Raw genomic sequence first — 15,279 nt, forward strand, 5'->3', positions numbered from 1 at the left:
ATGATATGACATGTTTGACATGACAGAGATATATGATATGATATGATTGACATGCAATATGATGTATTGGCCTAATGCACAATCCCCGATATATGCATGGAAAATACGATAAAATGATATGATATAAAGGAAGGTGGAAGATGGATTTTTGTACATGATTTAACGAATGAAAAGTGTTGGAACCTCATGCATTATTGTATGCTCATGCATCGGGGGATACCCCTTCTTTTATGATGGTACGGATGCGTACGTTATGAAGGCAGGAAAACAATCATTATGATTATAATAATGTTGCGATGGTCACTATTCCTAACGGGTGTCTGACATCAACAACTCTAGAGAATGCTCGTCGACAAGAAAGGAGCCTAGGAGGTGTGCGAACTGAATGGTGATCCATACTCGCATGTGTGGAACGTGTGTGAAACATTATCTAAGTATCCACTTAGGATAACCACATAAGGAATATATACTAATAGGTCTCACTCATGATTGGATGTACTTGCATCTAACTCCAATAGCAGGGTCAGTTAGTGAGTATTTCTTAAAATACAAGCTATGTGCTACTCTTATTTTCTAGGTAAAGACAAGGCCCCTTATATTCTTGACAGTGACATCGCGACCCAAGAGATCATGATACATACATATGGTAGTTTGTATTTAAATTTCATAAATGGTAGGTTACTATAGATTAACATGCATTTAAATTTGTACTATATAGGTTAATACATGACATTTCTATTTTATTTTATTTCAATTTTTATTATTTTATTTAAAAATCTTCCATGACTATGTTTTATGATAAAGTTTTGAATGAAATATTTTCGTTAGATCAAATAGAAATCTAGAATCGTTACAAGATCACATTTACAGATTATAATATTATTTTTTTAACTCTAAAAAAAAGGAAAAAAGAAAAAAAAAAAGAGAAAAAGACAAAAAAAAGACAAGAGTACTTCACAAAAACTGCTAAATTAAGGATTCAAAATTCGAAATTCAAAATTCATCCGATCATCACTCTTCGGTCTTCTCCCTCCTCTGGAGCTCTTCCATGGCGGGATTCTAGGGTTTTCGATCACTTGATTTCGGTACTCTTTTGCGTTTAAATGCCACAGTGTTAGTATTACCTTCTCTATTTTCATTCTTTGTTCCTCTTCTTATTTACTTCTCTGTTATACTGGTGTGTGTTGTTTGTAAATAGCCGTGCATTATATGTTTATTTTGCGGAGAGGAGTACCTATTTCCGTATGGAGATGATTGCTTCGCATATGAAACTTGCGGACTGGAAGCAGAGTAGTCTCTGCCAAGCGCATGAACAGTTACATTCGGAGGCTTCTAAGTTTTTGTTGTTTAGTCTTCAATGGAAGGACTTGGAAACGCACTTCGATTCGACTCGAGAAATGATTCAGATGCAGTACGAGGAGCTTGAGAGGCGGGAGAAGGCGATTGCGTCGAAGGAAGAGGAGTTCGATGATGTGAAGAAGTCTATTAATGAATGCTCGAAAGAGCTTGAGTTGAAGAAGAACGAACTGATCGAGTTGAATCGTTTGATTGAGAAATGTGATGGTGAGCTTAGATTGAAAGAGGTGGATTTGGATGCAGCGCAGGAGAGACTAGGGATTTTGTTGAAGGATATTAAATTGAAAGAAGACGAGGTTAATAAGGTATGCATCACAGTCTTGGACGCCGAGGAGTGTGAGGAGAAGGACAAGCCATTTGATATGGTTCAAAAGAGGAATGACGATTGTGAGCTGGTTATGGAATTAAATGAACAGACATTAAATGAGATAATACAGTTAATTGAGGAGCGGTCAATGAAATGTGAGTTGAAGGGGACGAGTGTAGAATCGATAAGAGCATTGCTTCAAGAACATGAAGAAGAGCTTGCAACTAAAATGGCAATTAAAGAAACCAACGGAAAATTCAAATTGAAAGAAAAGGATCTTGAAACAATTCATAATATGATTACCACTAAGTGGAAAATGGAGAGATTAGACAAGATAGAGAAGTCTATAAAATTGCGGACTCAAGAACTTGATCTTAAAGAGAAGGAGTTTGGTTTACTGCAGAACAAGTTGAAGGTTCTTTCTGAAGATTTGTTATCGAAGGAATCAGAGTTAGAATCCATCAAAAGGTGTATCAAGGAACATAGTAAAGAACTTGATGTACAGGAAAAGCAACTTGATGGCACTCAACAATCTATTCGAGATTGTCAGAATGCGCTTATATTGCTTACTAAATATGTTTATTCAATAGAAAAGGCAATTGTCGAATGCTCGAAGGAATTGGAGTTCAAGGACAATAACCTTGATTCATTGCAAGCGTCTGTGGATGACTACTCTACCGAGTTGCCATCAATGATGAAACAACAGAACTCCATTTCTTTGATAGTCGATAAATGTCTTGAAGGTCTAAAAACTCGAAAAGAGCATTACAATTTGTTGAGAAAATCAATAGAACAACGCTCAAAGAATCTCAAGAACAAAGAAAATGATTTTCAAAGACGGACAGAAGAACTCAACAAGAAGGATGAGAAAGTAAGCATTTCTCTGAAAGAGATTGAATCCTTAAAAACAGATATGGATTCACAGATGATATTGGTGGAAAAAGGCCGTGAAGAACTAAGATTAAAAGAAATACAATGCAAGTTGTGGGCTGAGAAACTCGAGTCAAAAGAAAAAGATATCAATCTAGCCGGGGCTTCGAAAGATAATTGTAATGAAAAGGTAAAATTGTTGGGTGATCCAAACATTCTTCCTCTGAAAGTAAAAACTGAGGAATTAGGGTGCAGAACTGCTGAAAGTTCTATGACTTTGAATTTTCATTCAGGATCAGCCGTAGATGGAAAGCTTTTGTTAGTTATTTTATGTGAGCATCTGAAACTGCATGATTTGGTACGCACAGAAGTGTTTATGACTCTTCAAGCATCTTCCGATCGTGCAAAGTTAGTTCTAGATGCTATGAAATGGTTCTACCCTCCACATGTGGTGTCCGAAGATGCAAAGGTCGATTTGCATAATGTCAAGAGGGGATGCATTTTGCTATGTGAATTATTATTGAAGTTCTCACCACAAATTACGCCTTCACTGAAAGAAGAAGCTCTAAAGCTGGCAGTCCAGTGGAAGGCCAGGATGTCAGTGGCAGGTGAGAATCATGTGGAAGTGGTGGCATTCTTGCTACTTATAGCTAATTTTCAGCTGGCCTCAGATTTTAATTCAGAGGAATTACACATTCTTCTGAATTCAGTTTCACAATATAAACAAGGATTTGAGCTAACCCGAGCGCTTGGTATTGGAGATAAATCTTCTGGTAAGCAGTACATGTCCTCTTCTCACCATCTTTATACTCATTTATTATAAATTGTTCGGTAAAATAGTTTCCTCTGTTTAATTTATTAGTTAATACCTAGATATGTTTTATATATGCATATCTTTTCAAAAAAACAAAAGATAATAAATTACATATGCATTCATCCCCAAGGAAGTTATTGTTGAGGATTGTTGGGAGTGAGTCCCACATTGGCTAAGTTAGGGAATGATCATGGGTTTATAAGTGAGGAATACTATTTCCATTGGTGTGAGGTCTTTTGGGGAAGCCCAAAGCAAAGCCACGAGAGCTTATGCTCAAAGTGGACAATATCATACCATTGTGGAGAGTCGTGATTCCTAACAGTTATGTTGTGATTGATCCTATTGTCTTCACAGTATATCAATTTATGAATGTTATTTAGTTCTTTGATGTAGTTGATAAATCAAATACCAATTAAGGCTGGCTGGTTTTTAAATATCTATTCTCTCTATTTTTTGTTTCTCATTTTATTCAGAGGGCTGTGCAGCTCCTAGGCTGGTTAAACTGGAGCAACCTGAATCATTGCGAGACAATGAAATGCCGGTCTTTTCCTTAAAAAATAAGCAGCAGAGCATGGATCCAAATGAGAAGAGATTATATTTACTTTTGAACAAGCATTTGACCGAACCGAAATTGATGCCAAGTGCAATCTTATCAATTCTTAAAGAGTCGTCAAATGCTCCAAAACTTGTCTTGGATGTGATTCAAGTTTCTTTTCACCAACAGTTGAAGTTACAGATGGGTTTTGAAGAAAGTTTCTTGAGCTGGTCCACACTTCTTTTAAAGCAATTAAAGCAAATCTCACCAAGTATTGATCCAAAGGTGAGAGAAGATGCATTGAAGCTTGCAGTTGACTGGAAATTGAACATGAAAAGTGATGCAAATGATTATTTGGACGTTGTTGGCTTCTTGCAACTTATAGCGTCATATGGATTGACGACTTCATTCAGCGAGGAAGAGATCTTAAAGCTCTTTGAGAAAATAGTGCTGCATGAACAGGCATCAGAGTTGTGCCTGATGTTCGGGTATAATCAAAAGATACAAGGTTAGTTTTCTGAACTTGTTCTCTATTAATTTCCAATCATTCATTTTAGTTCCGAGCTGATACTTACTAATTTGAATATTGCTCAACTAGTTAGAGACCTATATTTTCGACCAAAATATGAAAGGTTTGAATTTCCACTGAATTCTCACCTTAACCTATTAAACTAGAAAACTACTCTGATACTTTACTTCCCATCCACATTGTGCGAAGGTTTTTCTTGGAACCATACATTTTCTTTTCCTTAAAATAAATCCAGGAAGTATCTCATGCTTCTTGAACTACACATAGAAAAGTTGAAACATATCACTAGTCCGATTGGATCAAACCCAATAATTATATGAACTCATTATATATTTATTTTAGTCAAATGATTTTGATATCTTAGGAATAAATATATCTAGATATTTTAGAAAAATGATTTAGGTAGGTTAAGAATAAAGATACCTAGATATTTTAAGAATAGATTGACCGGTCTCTACTATAAATACCACTCCACCTTACCTAGGTTTTCATCCCAAGAAAGCACAAAGTGTAGTAGTTTCTACAAAGTCTCTTGTAATCTCTTCTTGGTTTGTGTTCATAAAGTGTGCGAGTGTTTCCCACAAAGAGTTGTGTTCAACAATCTGGTATTAGAGTGAGATTAGTGTAGGTTGTTTGATCTCTTGGAATTATTAGCATGCTATGTGGTTGTAACTCTAGTTGATCTACCACATTAGAAACTATTTCTTGAGATTATTAGTGAGTGAGTTTCTTTGTGTCGTGAGTAGTCCATGACTCTGCACGTTTTGTGTAAAAAGAGCTTGTTTGGTATTACTGAGGTATTGCCAACATTGTTTGGTATTACTAAGGTATTGCCAACACGATGGGTGATTTCCAAATCGTTAGAGGAATCAAGAAACTCAATAATAACAACTACAACACGTGGGCAACATGCATGATTTTCTATTTACAAGAATAGGATCTTTGGGAGGTCGTTGGCGGGAGTGAAATTACGGTGCTAGAGGATAATTCTAATGACTAATTGCGCAAGTGGAGAATCAAAGCAGGCAAAACAATGTTTGACTTGAAAACCACGATCGAAGAAAAGATGTTAGAACATACTTGGGATGACAAGACACCGAAAGAAGCATGAGACACGTTCGTGATGCTGTTCTCAAAGGAGAACGATATGAGGCTACAACTTCTGGAGAACGAGTTTATCAATCTCACAACGTAACATGACGATTTCTCAGTGCTTCCACAAAGTGAAGTCGATCTGTCGAGAGATTACTGACTAGACTCGAAGTCTTCCATTGGAGAAGCTCGAATGAAGAGGATCATTATCCATGGATTGTAACTAGAATATAGAAGTTTCGTTATTGTTGTACAAGGATGACCCGCTCAACCATCACCTATAGAGTATGAAAATTTGTTAGCTAATCAAAAAGTCATGACTAAACAAATGAGAGACATCACATTAAAGGGCGAAGAAGAAGCACTCTACACAAGTGAAAGTCGAAGCAACAATAAGTCGTCTACCAAACGTGGATACAAAAATGGTGACAAAGGAAGAAGCCATCAAGGAACTGCACAACCAGGGAGAGCTTAGAAGAACGACAACAAGAGTTCTCAAGAGAAGAGATTTGAAGGTATCTGCTACAATTGCAGGAAGAAGGGCCCACATGTTCGAGGATTGTTGGTCTAAGAAAAAGTCTGTCAAAAGCAATGTGACACCCTTCAACATGGAGATGGAGGAGGAATGGGATGCAAATGTACTATGTCCCATAGAAGAAGATGAGGTAGCACTCATGACGATGATGGGAGAGCATATCGGTTACGAGGATGATTGAATCATTGATTCAGGATGCTTGAACTACATGACTGACGATCAGAGTGGCGCAATGGATGCAGGGTGTCCCTCAGATAAGGAAGCATTGCCAGACTTGGATTTAGATAAGGAAGCATTGTCAAACTTGGATTCAGAGAAGGAAGTATTACTAGACTTGGACTACATTGAAGAAATTTTTCCACAGAAGATGGGGGAGCAAATTGTGCAAATTTGTTGAAGTGTTGTTGTGCTTGAAGATCCAAACGACATTGATATTGGTGAGCTAGAGGTGACTCAACCAAGTAAACCTAGTGGAAAGGAAATGACACCTCGACAAGATCTTGAGATATGTCAAAGGTACAATCAATTATGATCTTTTGTACAGAAGAAGCGAAGATTGCAAGCTATCTAGATACCGTGATGTTGACTATGTAGGATATCACGATACTTGAATATCAAGCACTAGGATTCAAGCTCTGTTCGAGAACAATTTCTTGGTATAGCAAAAGACAATCAACAATAATATTGTCAACTACAGAAGCATAGTACAAGCAACAGTTGGAGCAACTCAAGAAAGTACATGGCTGAAATTCTTAACGTAGGATTTGCACTAGAAAATTGACTATCCAATACCACTTCATTACACCAACCAATTTGTGATTCGCCTAGTAGAAAATTTGGTGTTTCATGCTAGAACAAAGCATATAGAGGTGTACTACCATTTCATTAGAGAGAGTCCTGAAGGAAGAAATCAAGATGCAGCAAATCAAGACATAAAACCAAGTAGCATACTTGTTTACAAAAGGGCTGACATGAGGGCTTTCGCTATCGGCTCAACATGGTGCAGCAAATGAGAACTAGTGCTGGGGGAGTTGAAATATCATCACTAGTCTGATATGGTCAATCCCAATAATTGTATGAGCCAATTATATATTTATTTTAGTAAATTGATTTAGATATTTTAGGAATAAAGATAGATATTTTAAGAAAATGATTTAGGTCGGTTAAGAAATATCTAGATATTTCAATTTTTTTTTTATATATATTTTAAGAATAGATTGATGGGTCTCTACTATAGATATCCCTTCACCTTACCTAGGTTCTCATCCCAAAAAAGCAATAAATGCAGTAGTTTCTACCGAGTTTTTTATAATCCCTTCTTGATTTGTGTTAATTTCCGTAACATTTTTGCACATTTTAAGTCCCTCCTTGAAAGCTAGTGTTGTTTATTGGTTATTTATTTTATTTCTTGTTCCTCTCTCTATTATTTAATTTTTTTTTAAGAACTTTATAATAATGTCTCTCGTAATTTTTTTTTTTTTTTTGTTAGCTCAAATGTTAAATTTTGAAACTAAAAAGTTTTACATTAAACTAATTTTTTAAAATAAAAATAATCAATCGTTTATACAATGTTTATTAGTTGATCGACATCCGTTAAGCATTCTATGGTAAAAATGATAATTTTGTTATTATATTTTTGTTAAATAGGAAACGGAACAAGAGACTACTTAATTTGTACACAATTTTAAGAACAGGTGCTGAAACGCTTCAGATTTCTCATCTTAACATTTGAAATTAGATCTTACAATAATTTTTTTTACCTGTTCTAATCGATGACCTTGTCTCATATTCTTTCATTCTGCAGAAATTGTACAAAATCTGATTGGAACAAAGCAATTTGTTAAGGCCGTCAGGTTTATATGTGGATACAAGTTGGAATGCTTTCGACCTGTACAGATTCTGAATGAATATTTGCGAGATGTAAGGAATGCCACTTTAAAAGTCAGCAAGAAACACGATACTGGACAGGACGATGTACGTGCTGCCATGGTTAGTCATCTGTTCTCATCGAATTCCCAAAATATGAACATTGTAAAGAAATGGTACTTTTTTTTTCTTTTTGCTAAGATATCTACTTTGACTATCACTGCAAGGATGAAGCCATAGACAAAGAGATAGATGCTGTGAAGTCGGTAATTACATGCGCTGCAGATTGTAACCTTAGTTCTGAAATCTCATCTCAAGGGCTTCAAAACCTCATTGTTTCTCTTAAAGATATGAAAAGGAAGAAACGCAACATCCATGGTCAACTGCCAAATTTGACCACGGGTAATATGCAACAGTCACATTCCATCACTGTCCAATCACAACAACGTCCACATCCAACCAAAGGCAAAATGCAAGCGCAACAACCGAACCCAACCCATCAATCGCTGCAGCAACATCATCCTAACCATCAACAGCATATGCCGAAGAAACGTAAGACGAATCAGGGTCAGAGTGGTTCAACGAAATACCCTCAGAAACCTCCACCAACTAGACCAGCGCTTTCGAATTTATCTCCTAGAGTAAATAACCAATAACCAAAGTTCCACTAGTACAATTCAAGATTTTCTGGAATGCATTGGCTGTTTGGTCTCCATGAGGATGGTCACGAATCAACTGAACGTGGAAATCGTTATAGGTGCGCAACCCGACGTAGACTATAATCCTAAGCCTAGGTATGTTTTCCAACTAATCTAATATTATTGGTTTGGTTGGATGGTCATACTGTAGAATGCTTTAGGAGCAGTGTCTAGAATTTGTATCATATATGGGCAATATAATAGTTGCCTCTCTAGAAGAGGGTATATTTCTCTTCTATCCCAAGTGTTCACCTTGCAAAATTGTAAAGTTAGGTTTGTGGATTTTTGCATGGTTGATCAAGATAGAAGGATTAATGTCGACATCCACATGTCATATCTAAAGATATATGGATGTATATTTTTTGAAAAGGAAATAAAGGATAGATATCTTGTAGGAATTTTGTGAAACCATCATTTGTTAAGGTTTGCCATCTCTAAGTAATGCCTACCTAGGGGTGGCCTTGTTGGCTAAGGTGTGCAATCTTTTGGTCGATACTTTGTTGCTACCTTTCACCTTCACCTTGGCATGATCTAGGTTGTTGCTAACCTTTTGGTCAAAGACTAATAGATTGAAGTACTTGTTCTATTCTCTACGTTAGAAACACTCTACAAGCTTGGTGACCAATCAAATTAGGCTGACCTATGGAGAGGACTATATATACACGTACATGTACAAAGTGTAGCAGCCATGACGGTTATGTTATGGAGTATGTTGCTTATTTATAGCTTATTCAATGGTTATATATAGTAGATGGTTATATTTGGTAAAACTATATATAATAAATTGAACTATATATATATATCTCTTAGGCAATGCTTTGAATATGTACTTTTTGCATTCTCAGTATTCTCTATTACTGTACATATCTGAAATCATCAATATAAATTATTAGCCAATATTTCTTATTGCATTTTCTCATCTAGATCGAGTGTGTAAGTTGTTGTGCGATCCTAACTACTGGTATCGGTGCTAGGCAAAATTTACCATGATCTGTGAAGATGAAAAATTCAAAGATTGGAATTGAGAAATGTGATGAATTCGATTCAATTTCTGGAAGATGCAAATTGAAGATTTTATATTAGAAAGATCTTCACGAACCCCTGTTGGGGTGAAGTCGGATGTCATGACCACGGAGCAGCAGAAGCTCAAGGATTGACGTGGCTTAGGGTTGATTCGGTTGACGCTATTAAAAAGTGTGGCATTTAACATCATTAAAGACAAGAAGAAGACAATGTCAGATTTATTGAAGGTGCTATTGAATATGTACAAAAAATCGTCGACTATAAACAAGGTGTATTTGATGCGGGGATTGTTCAATATATAGATGTCTGAAGTTCGATCTATTGTTGATTATATAAATGAATACAATATGATTGCAAGTTAAGTGAGTTTGGTGGAAATTAATTTCGAAGGTGAAATTAAAAGATTGATTTTGATGTCATCTTTACCTGAGTTGTGGATACTGTTATTGCCGCTATCAATAGCTTTTGAGGATCTAAGAAACTGAAGTTTGATGAATTCGAGATGTAGCTTTCATATTCGCAGATGAGAAATTGGGTATTCATTTGGTAGTGCTATTAGTGGTGACCAAAGAGGAATAAGTAAATCAAAAGACCCAAACAAAGGTAGATGAAAATAAAAAAACCATAAATTTTTTTTAAACAGACCAAAAGTAACGTGTTGGAGTTGTGGAGAAAAAGATCACTTTCGAACCGATTGTACAAGACTAAAGAGGAAGTAGAATCATAAATCAGAGGATGCTGATGATTTTATAAATTCAGCAGAAGACATTGGAGATGCTCTAATCCTTAGCGTCGATAGTCCGATTGAATCTTGGATTTTGGATTCAGGTGCATATTTTCATTCATCTCCAAATAAAGAACTATTTCAGAACTTCAAATTTGGAAATTTCGGAAGACAGATCTTGCCGACAACAAAGTCTTGGAGATTAAAGGAAAAAGGGATGTCTGCACAAAAATTTCTACAAAAAATCAATGGACATCAAAAGATGTCAGATACATTCTTGGTCTCAAGAACCTGATCTTTATTTGTTAGTTAGATAACACAGATTATGCAATAGAGTTTGGGAAGAGTTCGTGGAAGATTGTGAAGGGTGTTATGGTGGTAGCATGTGACACAAAATCTGAAACCTTGTATACCACTGCAGGGTGTATAAACATGGCTGTTGTTGTTGATGAGAGTGCTTCAAATTTACGTCTGTGGCACAATAGCCTTGAACATATGAGCGTTAAAGGAATGAAGATGTTGACTGCAAAATGAGTTTTAGAAGACCTAAAATCTGTTGATATGTTCATTGTGAGAGTTGCGTTATGGACAAACAGAAACGAGTTAGCGTCACGAAAGTTGCTAGAGAACTGAAGAAAGTGTGGTTGGAAATGGTCCATCTAGACGGTTGGGGACCATCTCCAGTTCCATCACTTGGCGAATCAAAGTTCTACGTTACCTTTATAGATTATTTCAACAAGAAGGTGTTGATCTATTTCCTAAAACACAAGTCAGATGTGTTTGCCACCTTTAAGAAGTGGGAAGCTGAAGTTGAAAATTAGATCGGCTTTAAGGTCAAATGGCTGAGGTTTGACAATATAGAGGAGAGTACGACAATTCCCAGTAAAAGAATTAGATTAACGAAGACAGTTCCCGATAAAGGAAGAAAAAATGGTGTTGCTGAAAGGATGAATAGAACATTGAATGAGCGAGCAAGAAACATGAGGATGTATTCTGGATTGCCAAAGACATTCTCAGTCAATGCTGTAAATACAGCCGTCTACTTGATCAACAGAGGGTTATGAGTACCCTTGGAGTTCAAGTTGTTAGAAGAAGTATGGACAGGAAAATAACTCAAGTACTTTCACTTTAGAACTTTTACTCTGACTTTAGAACTTTTGGCTGCATTGCATATATTCATGTTGATTCAGAGAAGAGTGACAAGTTTGACGCTAAGGTTGTGAAGTGTTACTTCATAAGCTATGATTCTGACATGTTCGGGTACAGGTTTTGGGAGGTTTTGGGATGGACAAGAACAGAAAAATCCTAAAATATTGTGACGTGACTTTTGATGAAAATATCTTGTACAAGGACTAAAAGAAGAAAGGTTTTGGGAGACCGAAACAAGTGGGAGTTGAGGTTGAGGTACAGAAAATTTATCTAGTGATGTAGCAAATACTCAAGAAACTTTCAAGATTGTTTCTGAAGAACCAGGAGTGGAGTAAGTGACACCTGAGCAGGTGTTGAGAAGAACACCCAAAACTATTAGGGTATCGGTTAGGCATGCACCTTCATTACACTATCTGTTATTGATTGATGAAGAGCCCTTTGGTGATGCTCTACAGTTCGAGGATACGACTAGGTGGGAGCAAGCCATGGATGATCGAATGAGTTGGATATCTAGTTTTCAGAATTGTGTTGCTCCTTCATCTATTGAGGTTGAGTACGTGGTAATAGCTGAGGCTGAGTACGTGCCAATAGCTAAAGCTGGAAAGAAGATGATGTCAATGACAGACTATCTTAGAAGAATTAGGCAAGAAGCAACGCGAGAAGATTTTTCATGTAGATAGTTAGAGTGTCACACAATTGGTGAAGGTCTTGGACTATCAAAGACAAAACACATCAGAAGATGATACCATTTCACTCATAGGTTAGTAGAAGATGATGATATGTTTGGAGAAGATAGAGGGTGCAAAGAATCTAGCAAACATGCTGACAAAATGTGTTGATGTTGGAAAATTGAGGTTGTGCAAAACTCAATTGGTATGGTGCATTAAAGATGTCGATGGTCGTTCGAGAATGAAATTCTTGGTTGACTGAATCAGTCTCCAAATCTCCGAATGAGAGAATTGTTAAGTTATGGAGATGGCTGTTTGTTTATAGTTTATTCTATTGTTATACATAATAAAGCTATATATGAAAAATGGTCATGTACGACTATTTATAGTAAAAAACTGGTAGAACTATATATGATAGATATTTATATATAGTAGATAGTTATATTTGGTAAAACTATATATATAGTATACTAAATCATATACATACCTCTCAGGCCGTGCTTACGTACTTTCTGCATTATCTGTATTCTCTCTTATTGTAAGTACCTGAAGTCATCAATATAAACTTTTAGCCAATATTTCTTTTTGCATTTTCTCTCTTCTATCCTTTGTGTTCATCTAGATCGAGGGTGTGCGTTATGCAATCCTAACAATGATAACTGCTGTCATGGAAAGGAAGTACATGTGGGAGGTCAACATTTTGTTAGGTGTAAGGGGAGGATTTGTTGGCATGATTATCCTTGGATTAAGGCCGAGTTTAAGCTTCGTTTATAGGAGAACGTCAAGGAAGGAGTATATGTAACTCACCCCGAAGAAAATAAGATTGAGGTTGGACCTTCAACAGGATATAAATGAGATTTGTGAAAGGGAAGAGGTTATTAAAGCTCAGGAGCAAGGGCAACATATCTCAAGGGTTGAATCAAATAAAAAAAATTTAGATCGAGATCGGTTGCAGAGAAAACCGAAGATAATCACATGTGGGAACCCATAGCCATGTTTTTTAGAAATTTAAATTGGTCTCAGTAGGTTAGTGGTGAGTAGATCTACCGTTTTCTGAAATTGAGAAGATATAACTATTGTAGTAGGAAAAATCGAGGTTGGGACCTAATGAGTATTTCCAAGAAGTTATGGAAATTCGAAGCAGGTTTGAGGTTGAAGACGCATGAGGTGCGTGGGGTGCGAGTAGCTGAGGGGTTCAACGCGTGGAAGGCCTGCGTGGATGCATGGAAGCTCATACTAGATTTGATTCGTCCTGTTTGACTCATTTTGGTCTTTTTATAAAAAAAAAAAATTGGACCATAATAACCTTAAAATTATTAAATATATGTGTAATTAGAAGGAATTGTGACATCATTGTCGTATTAGGAGAAATTATAGTGGATAAAGGAGTTAGCGATACAAGTAAATAGCATATCGAATCTCCTAAAACAAGTTTAACTTGTTATTGATGCTAAATATGTCGAGCATGTAATTAAGAGCTTAGTTACGATAAGACATGTGAATAACTTGACTTAAATCGATATATTCATGAGGGCATGCATCGAATATGATGAGCATGTTATAAATTCACGATTGGTTGGTATGTTATAGAACTCTAGCTTATGCTTACGAGACTATCATAATGTATTATTGTATGGCATATTATGATAGTACGATATAAGAACCGTTAGGTTTCAAGAAATGAACTCCAATAATGATTAGGCCTCATGTACAACTATAGTTGGATGGATGGATGGTAGGATGGGTAGGCATGTAACTCAATTAGTCTACTAAACCCTGTAGAAACTCTGATGGATACATTGTGTACTAAATTAGGGACAATGAGTATTCATAACCGTTGGGTTGAATATTATTTCTTGTTGCCCGAGTGTTTCATAGACAGTTCATATTTGATTGAGAGTAAGTACATGGCATATCACCAAGTAGTTAGTCTACTAAACCCTGCAGAAATCCTAATCGATGTGGTGAGTGCTATGTTGGGAGCATGAGTATTCTTGATCGTCGGCCTGTGTGTTATTTCATATCGCCAAAATGTTCAGTAGATGGGTCGTATTTGATCAAGAGTGCTAGAATGTTTAGTATTTGATCGAGAGCGCCATAAAATTTTCCATAATGTTTAGCATACGGGTATTACATTCGAAATTCATAATGAGTATAAATAAAACAAATAAGTAAAGAGTAGTTAGAACCCTGAGATCTACGTTCCTAAAACCAAAACTTTATACTCGTGGAAGGATGCAATCACTGGTGGCAATTTAGAATGTGATATGAGTAGAGAACTTGAGCTAGTATCGATAGAGGGCGATTCATACTTATACAACGGATCAAGGACTCGGTCTATATCGAAACCTTTAGACGGAATGTAAATTATAAAACTTTAACATATTTAAAAGATAGTTACTAAGTAAATTAATTACTTACAAAAATTATTTTATATTTTCTTTTCAGACAGATGGAATGCAATGTGATCAAGATGTTGAGATGAACGAGCTGGAGACTTTAATAATCCTATCTAGATTCGAGTTATGTTTTGGTTTTGAAATTGGAGGTTCATAGTTGTTTATAATTGTGTGTGATGTATTATTCTTTACTGTAAATATATAAATTATAATTGATTTTCTTTTGAAATAATATTAAAATATGAAAGGTTTTCAATAAAATCAAGTTAGAGTTAGTAGGAGGACAACAAGCCTGTTGTGAATAAGTCCTTTGAATTCGGTTCTCGACACTTGTTTTAGGTCAACGAAAAAGTCGGTTGTTCAAATTTGGAATTTACGAATAATTTCAACGTAGTCTTTAATCTCAAATCACGTTTGGAGAGAATTGTTTTATAAGACGTGAGAGAGAATAAGAATTGATAAGAAAGCGTTGTGTCAATTAGTTGGGGGAGGTTTGATGACTAATTGTCCCCGTTACTTATTCTGAAGCATTTAATGTGTGGTAGAAGTAGATTAGATTTTGGACCAAATGTCGTCCACTCAAATTTTCATAATAAAATAATATAATATAAAAGTAAGATGAAAGGGTTAAGCATAATATGGGATGTGACCATGGGTAATACGCCTTGAACAAGCATGACTGTGATACCACACATGTATTGATTGTTGGTTGTG

The 15,279-nt window shown here is 36.0% G+C and overlaps 1 protein-coding gene across 4 annotated transcripts; it reads left to right on the forward strand.

Annotated features, from left to right (window-relative positions):
- Positions 1-987: 987 nt before the first annotated feature.
- Positions 988-9,946, forward strand: LOC111794365 (uncharacterized). Of its 4 annotated transcripts, none has more exons than XR_015420983.1 (5): positions 989-3,306; positions 3,821-4,390; positions 7,843-8,027; positions 8,132-8,698; positions 9,527-9,946. XR_015420983.1 is itself a non-coding variant. In XM_087123624.1 (4 exons), the coding sequence occupies exons 1-3, from the start codon at positions 1,245-1,247 to the stop codon at positions 7,724-7,726; spliced, it is 2,673 nt and encodes an 890-aa protein (XP_086979750.1). In that variant the 5' UTR covers positions 988-1,244; the 3' UTR covers positions 7,727-7,732; positions 7,843-7,972. The 4 variants fall into 4 exon arrangements, 2 of the variants coding, with proteins under 2 accessions (XP_086979750.1, XP_086979749.1); XR_015420984.1 differs by lacking the exon at positions 9,527-9,946 and adding an exon at positions 9,202-9,480; XM_087123624.1 differs by lacking the exons at positions 8,132-8,698; positions 9,527-9,946 and adding an exon at positions 7,686-7,732 and having other exon boundaries at positions 988-3,306; positions 7,843-7,972.
- The last annotated feature ends 5,333 nt before the right edge of the window (positions 9,947-15,279 follow it).

The sequence above is a fragment of the Cucurbita pepo genome, chromosome 5 (genome assembly GCF_057944985.1).
Source record: "Cucurbita pepo subsp. pepo isolate OVF chromosome 5, ASM5794498v1, whole genome shotgun sequence".
Classification (NCBI taxonomy): Eukaryota; Viridiplantae; Streptophyta; class Magnoliopsida; order Cucurbitales; family Cucurbitaceae; genus Cucurbita; species Cucurbita pepo.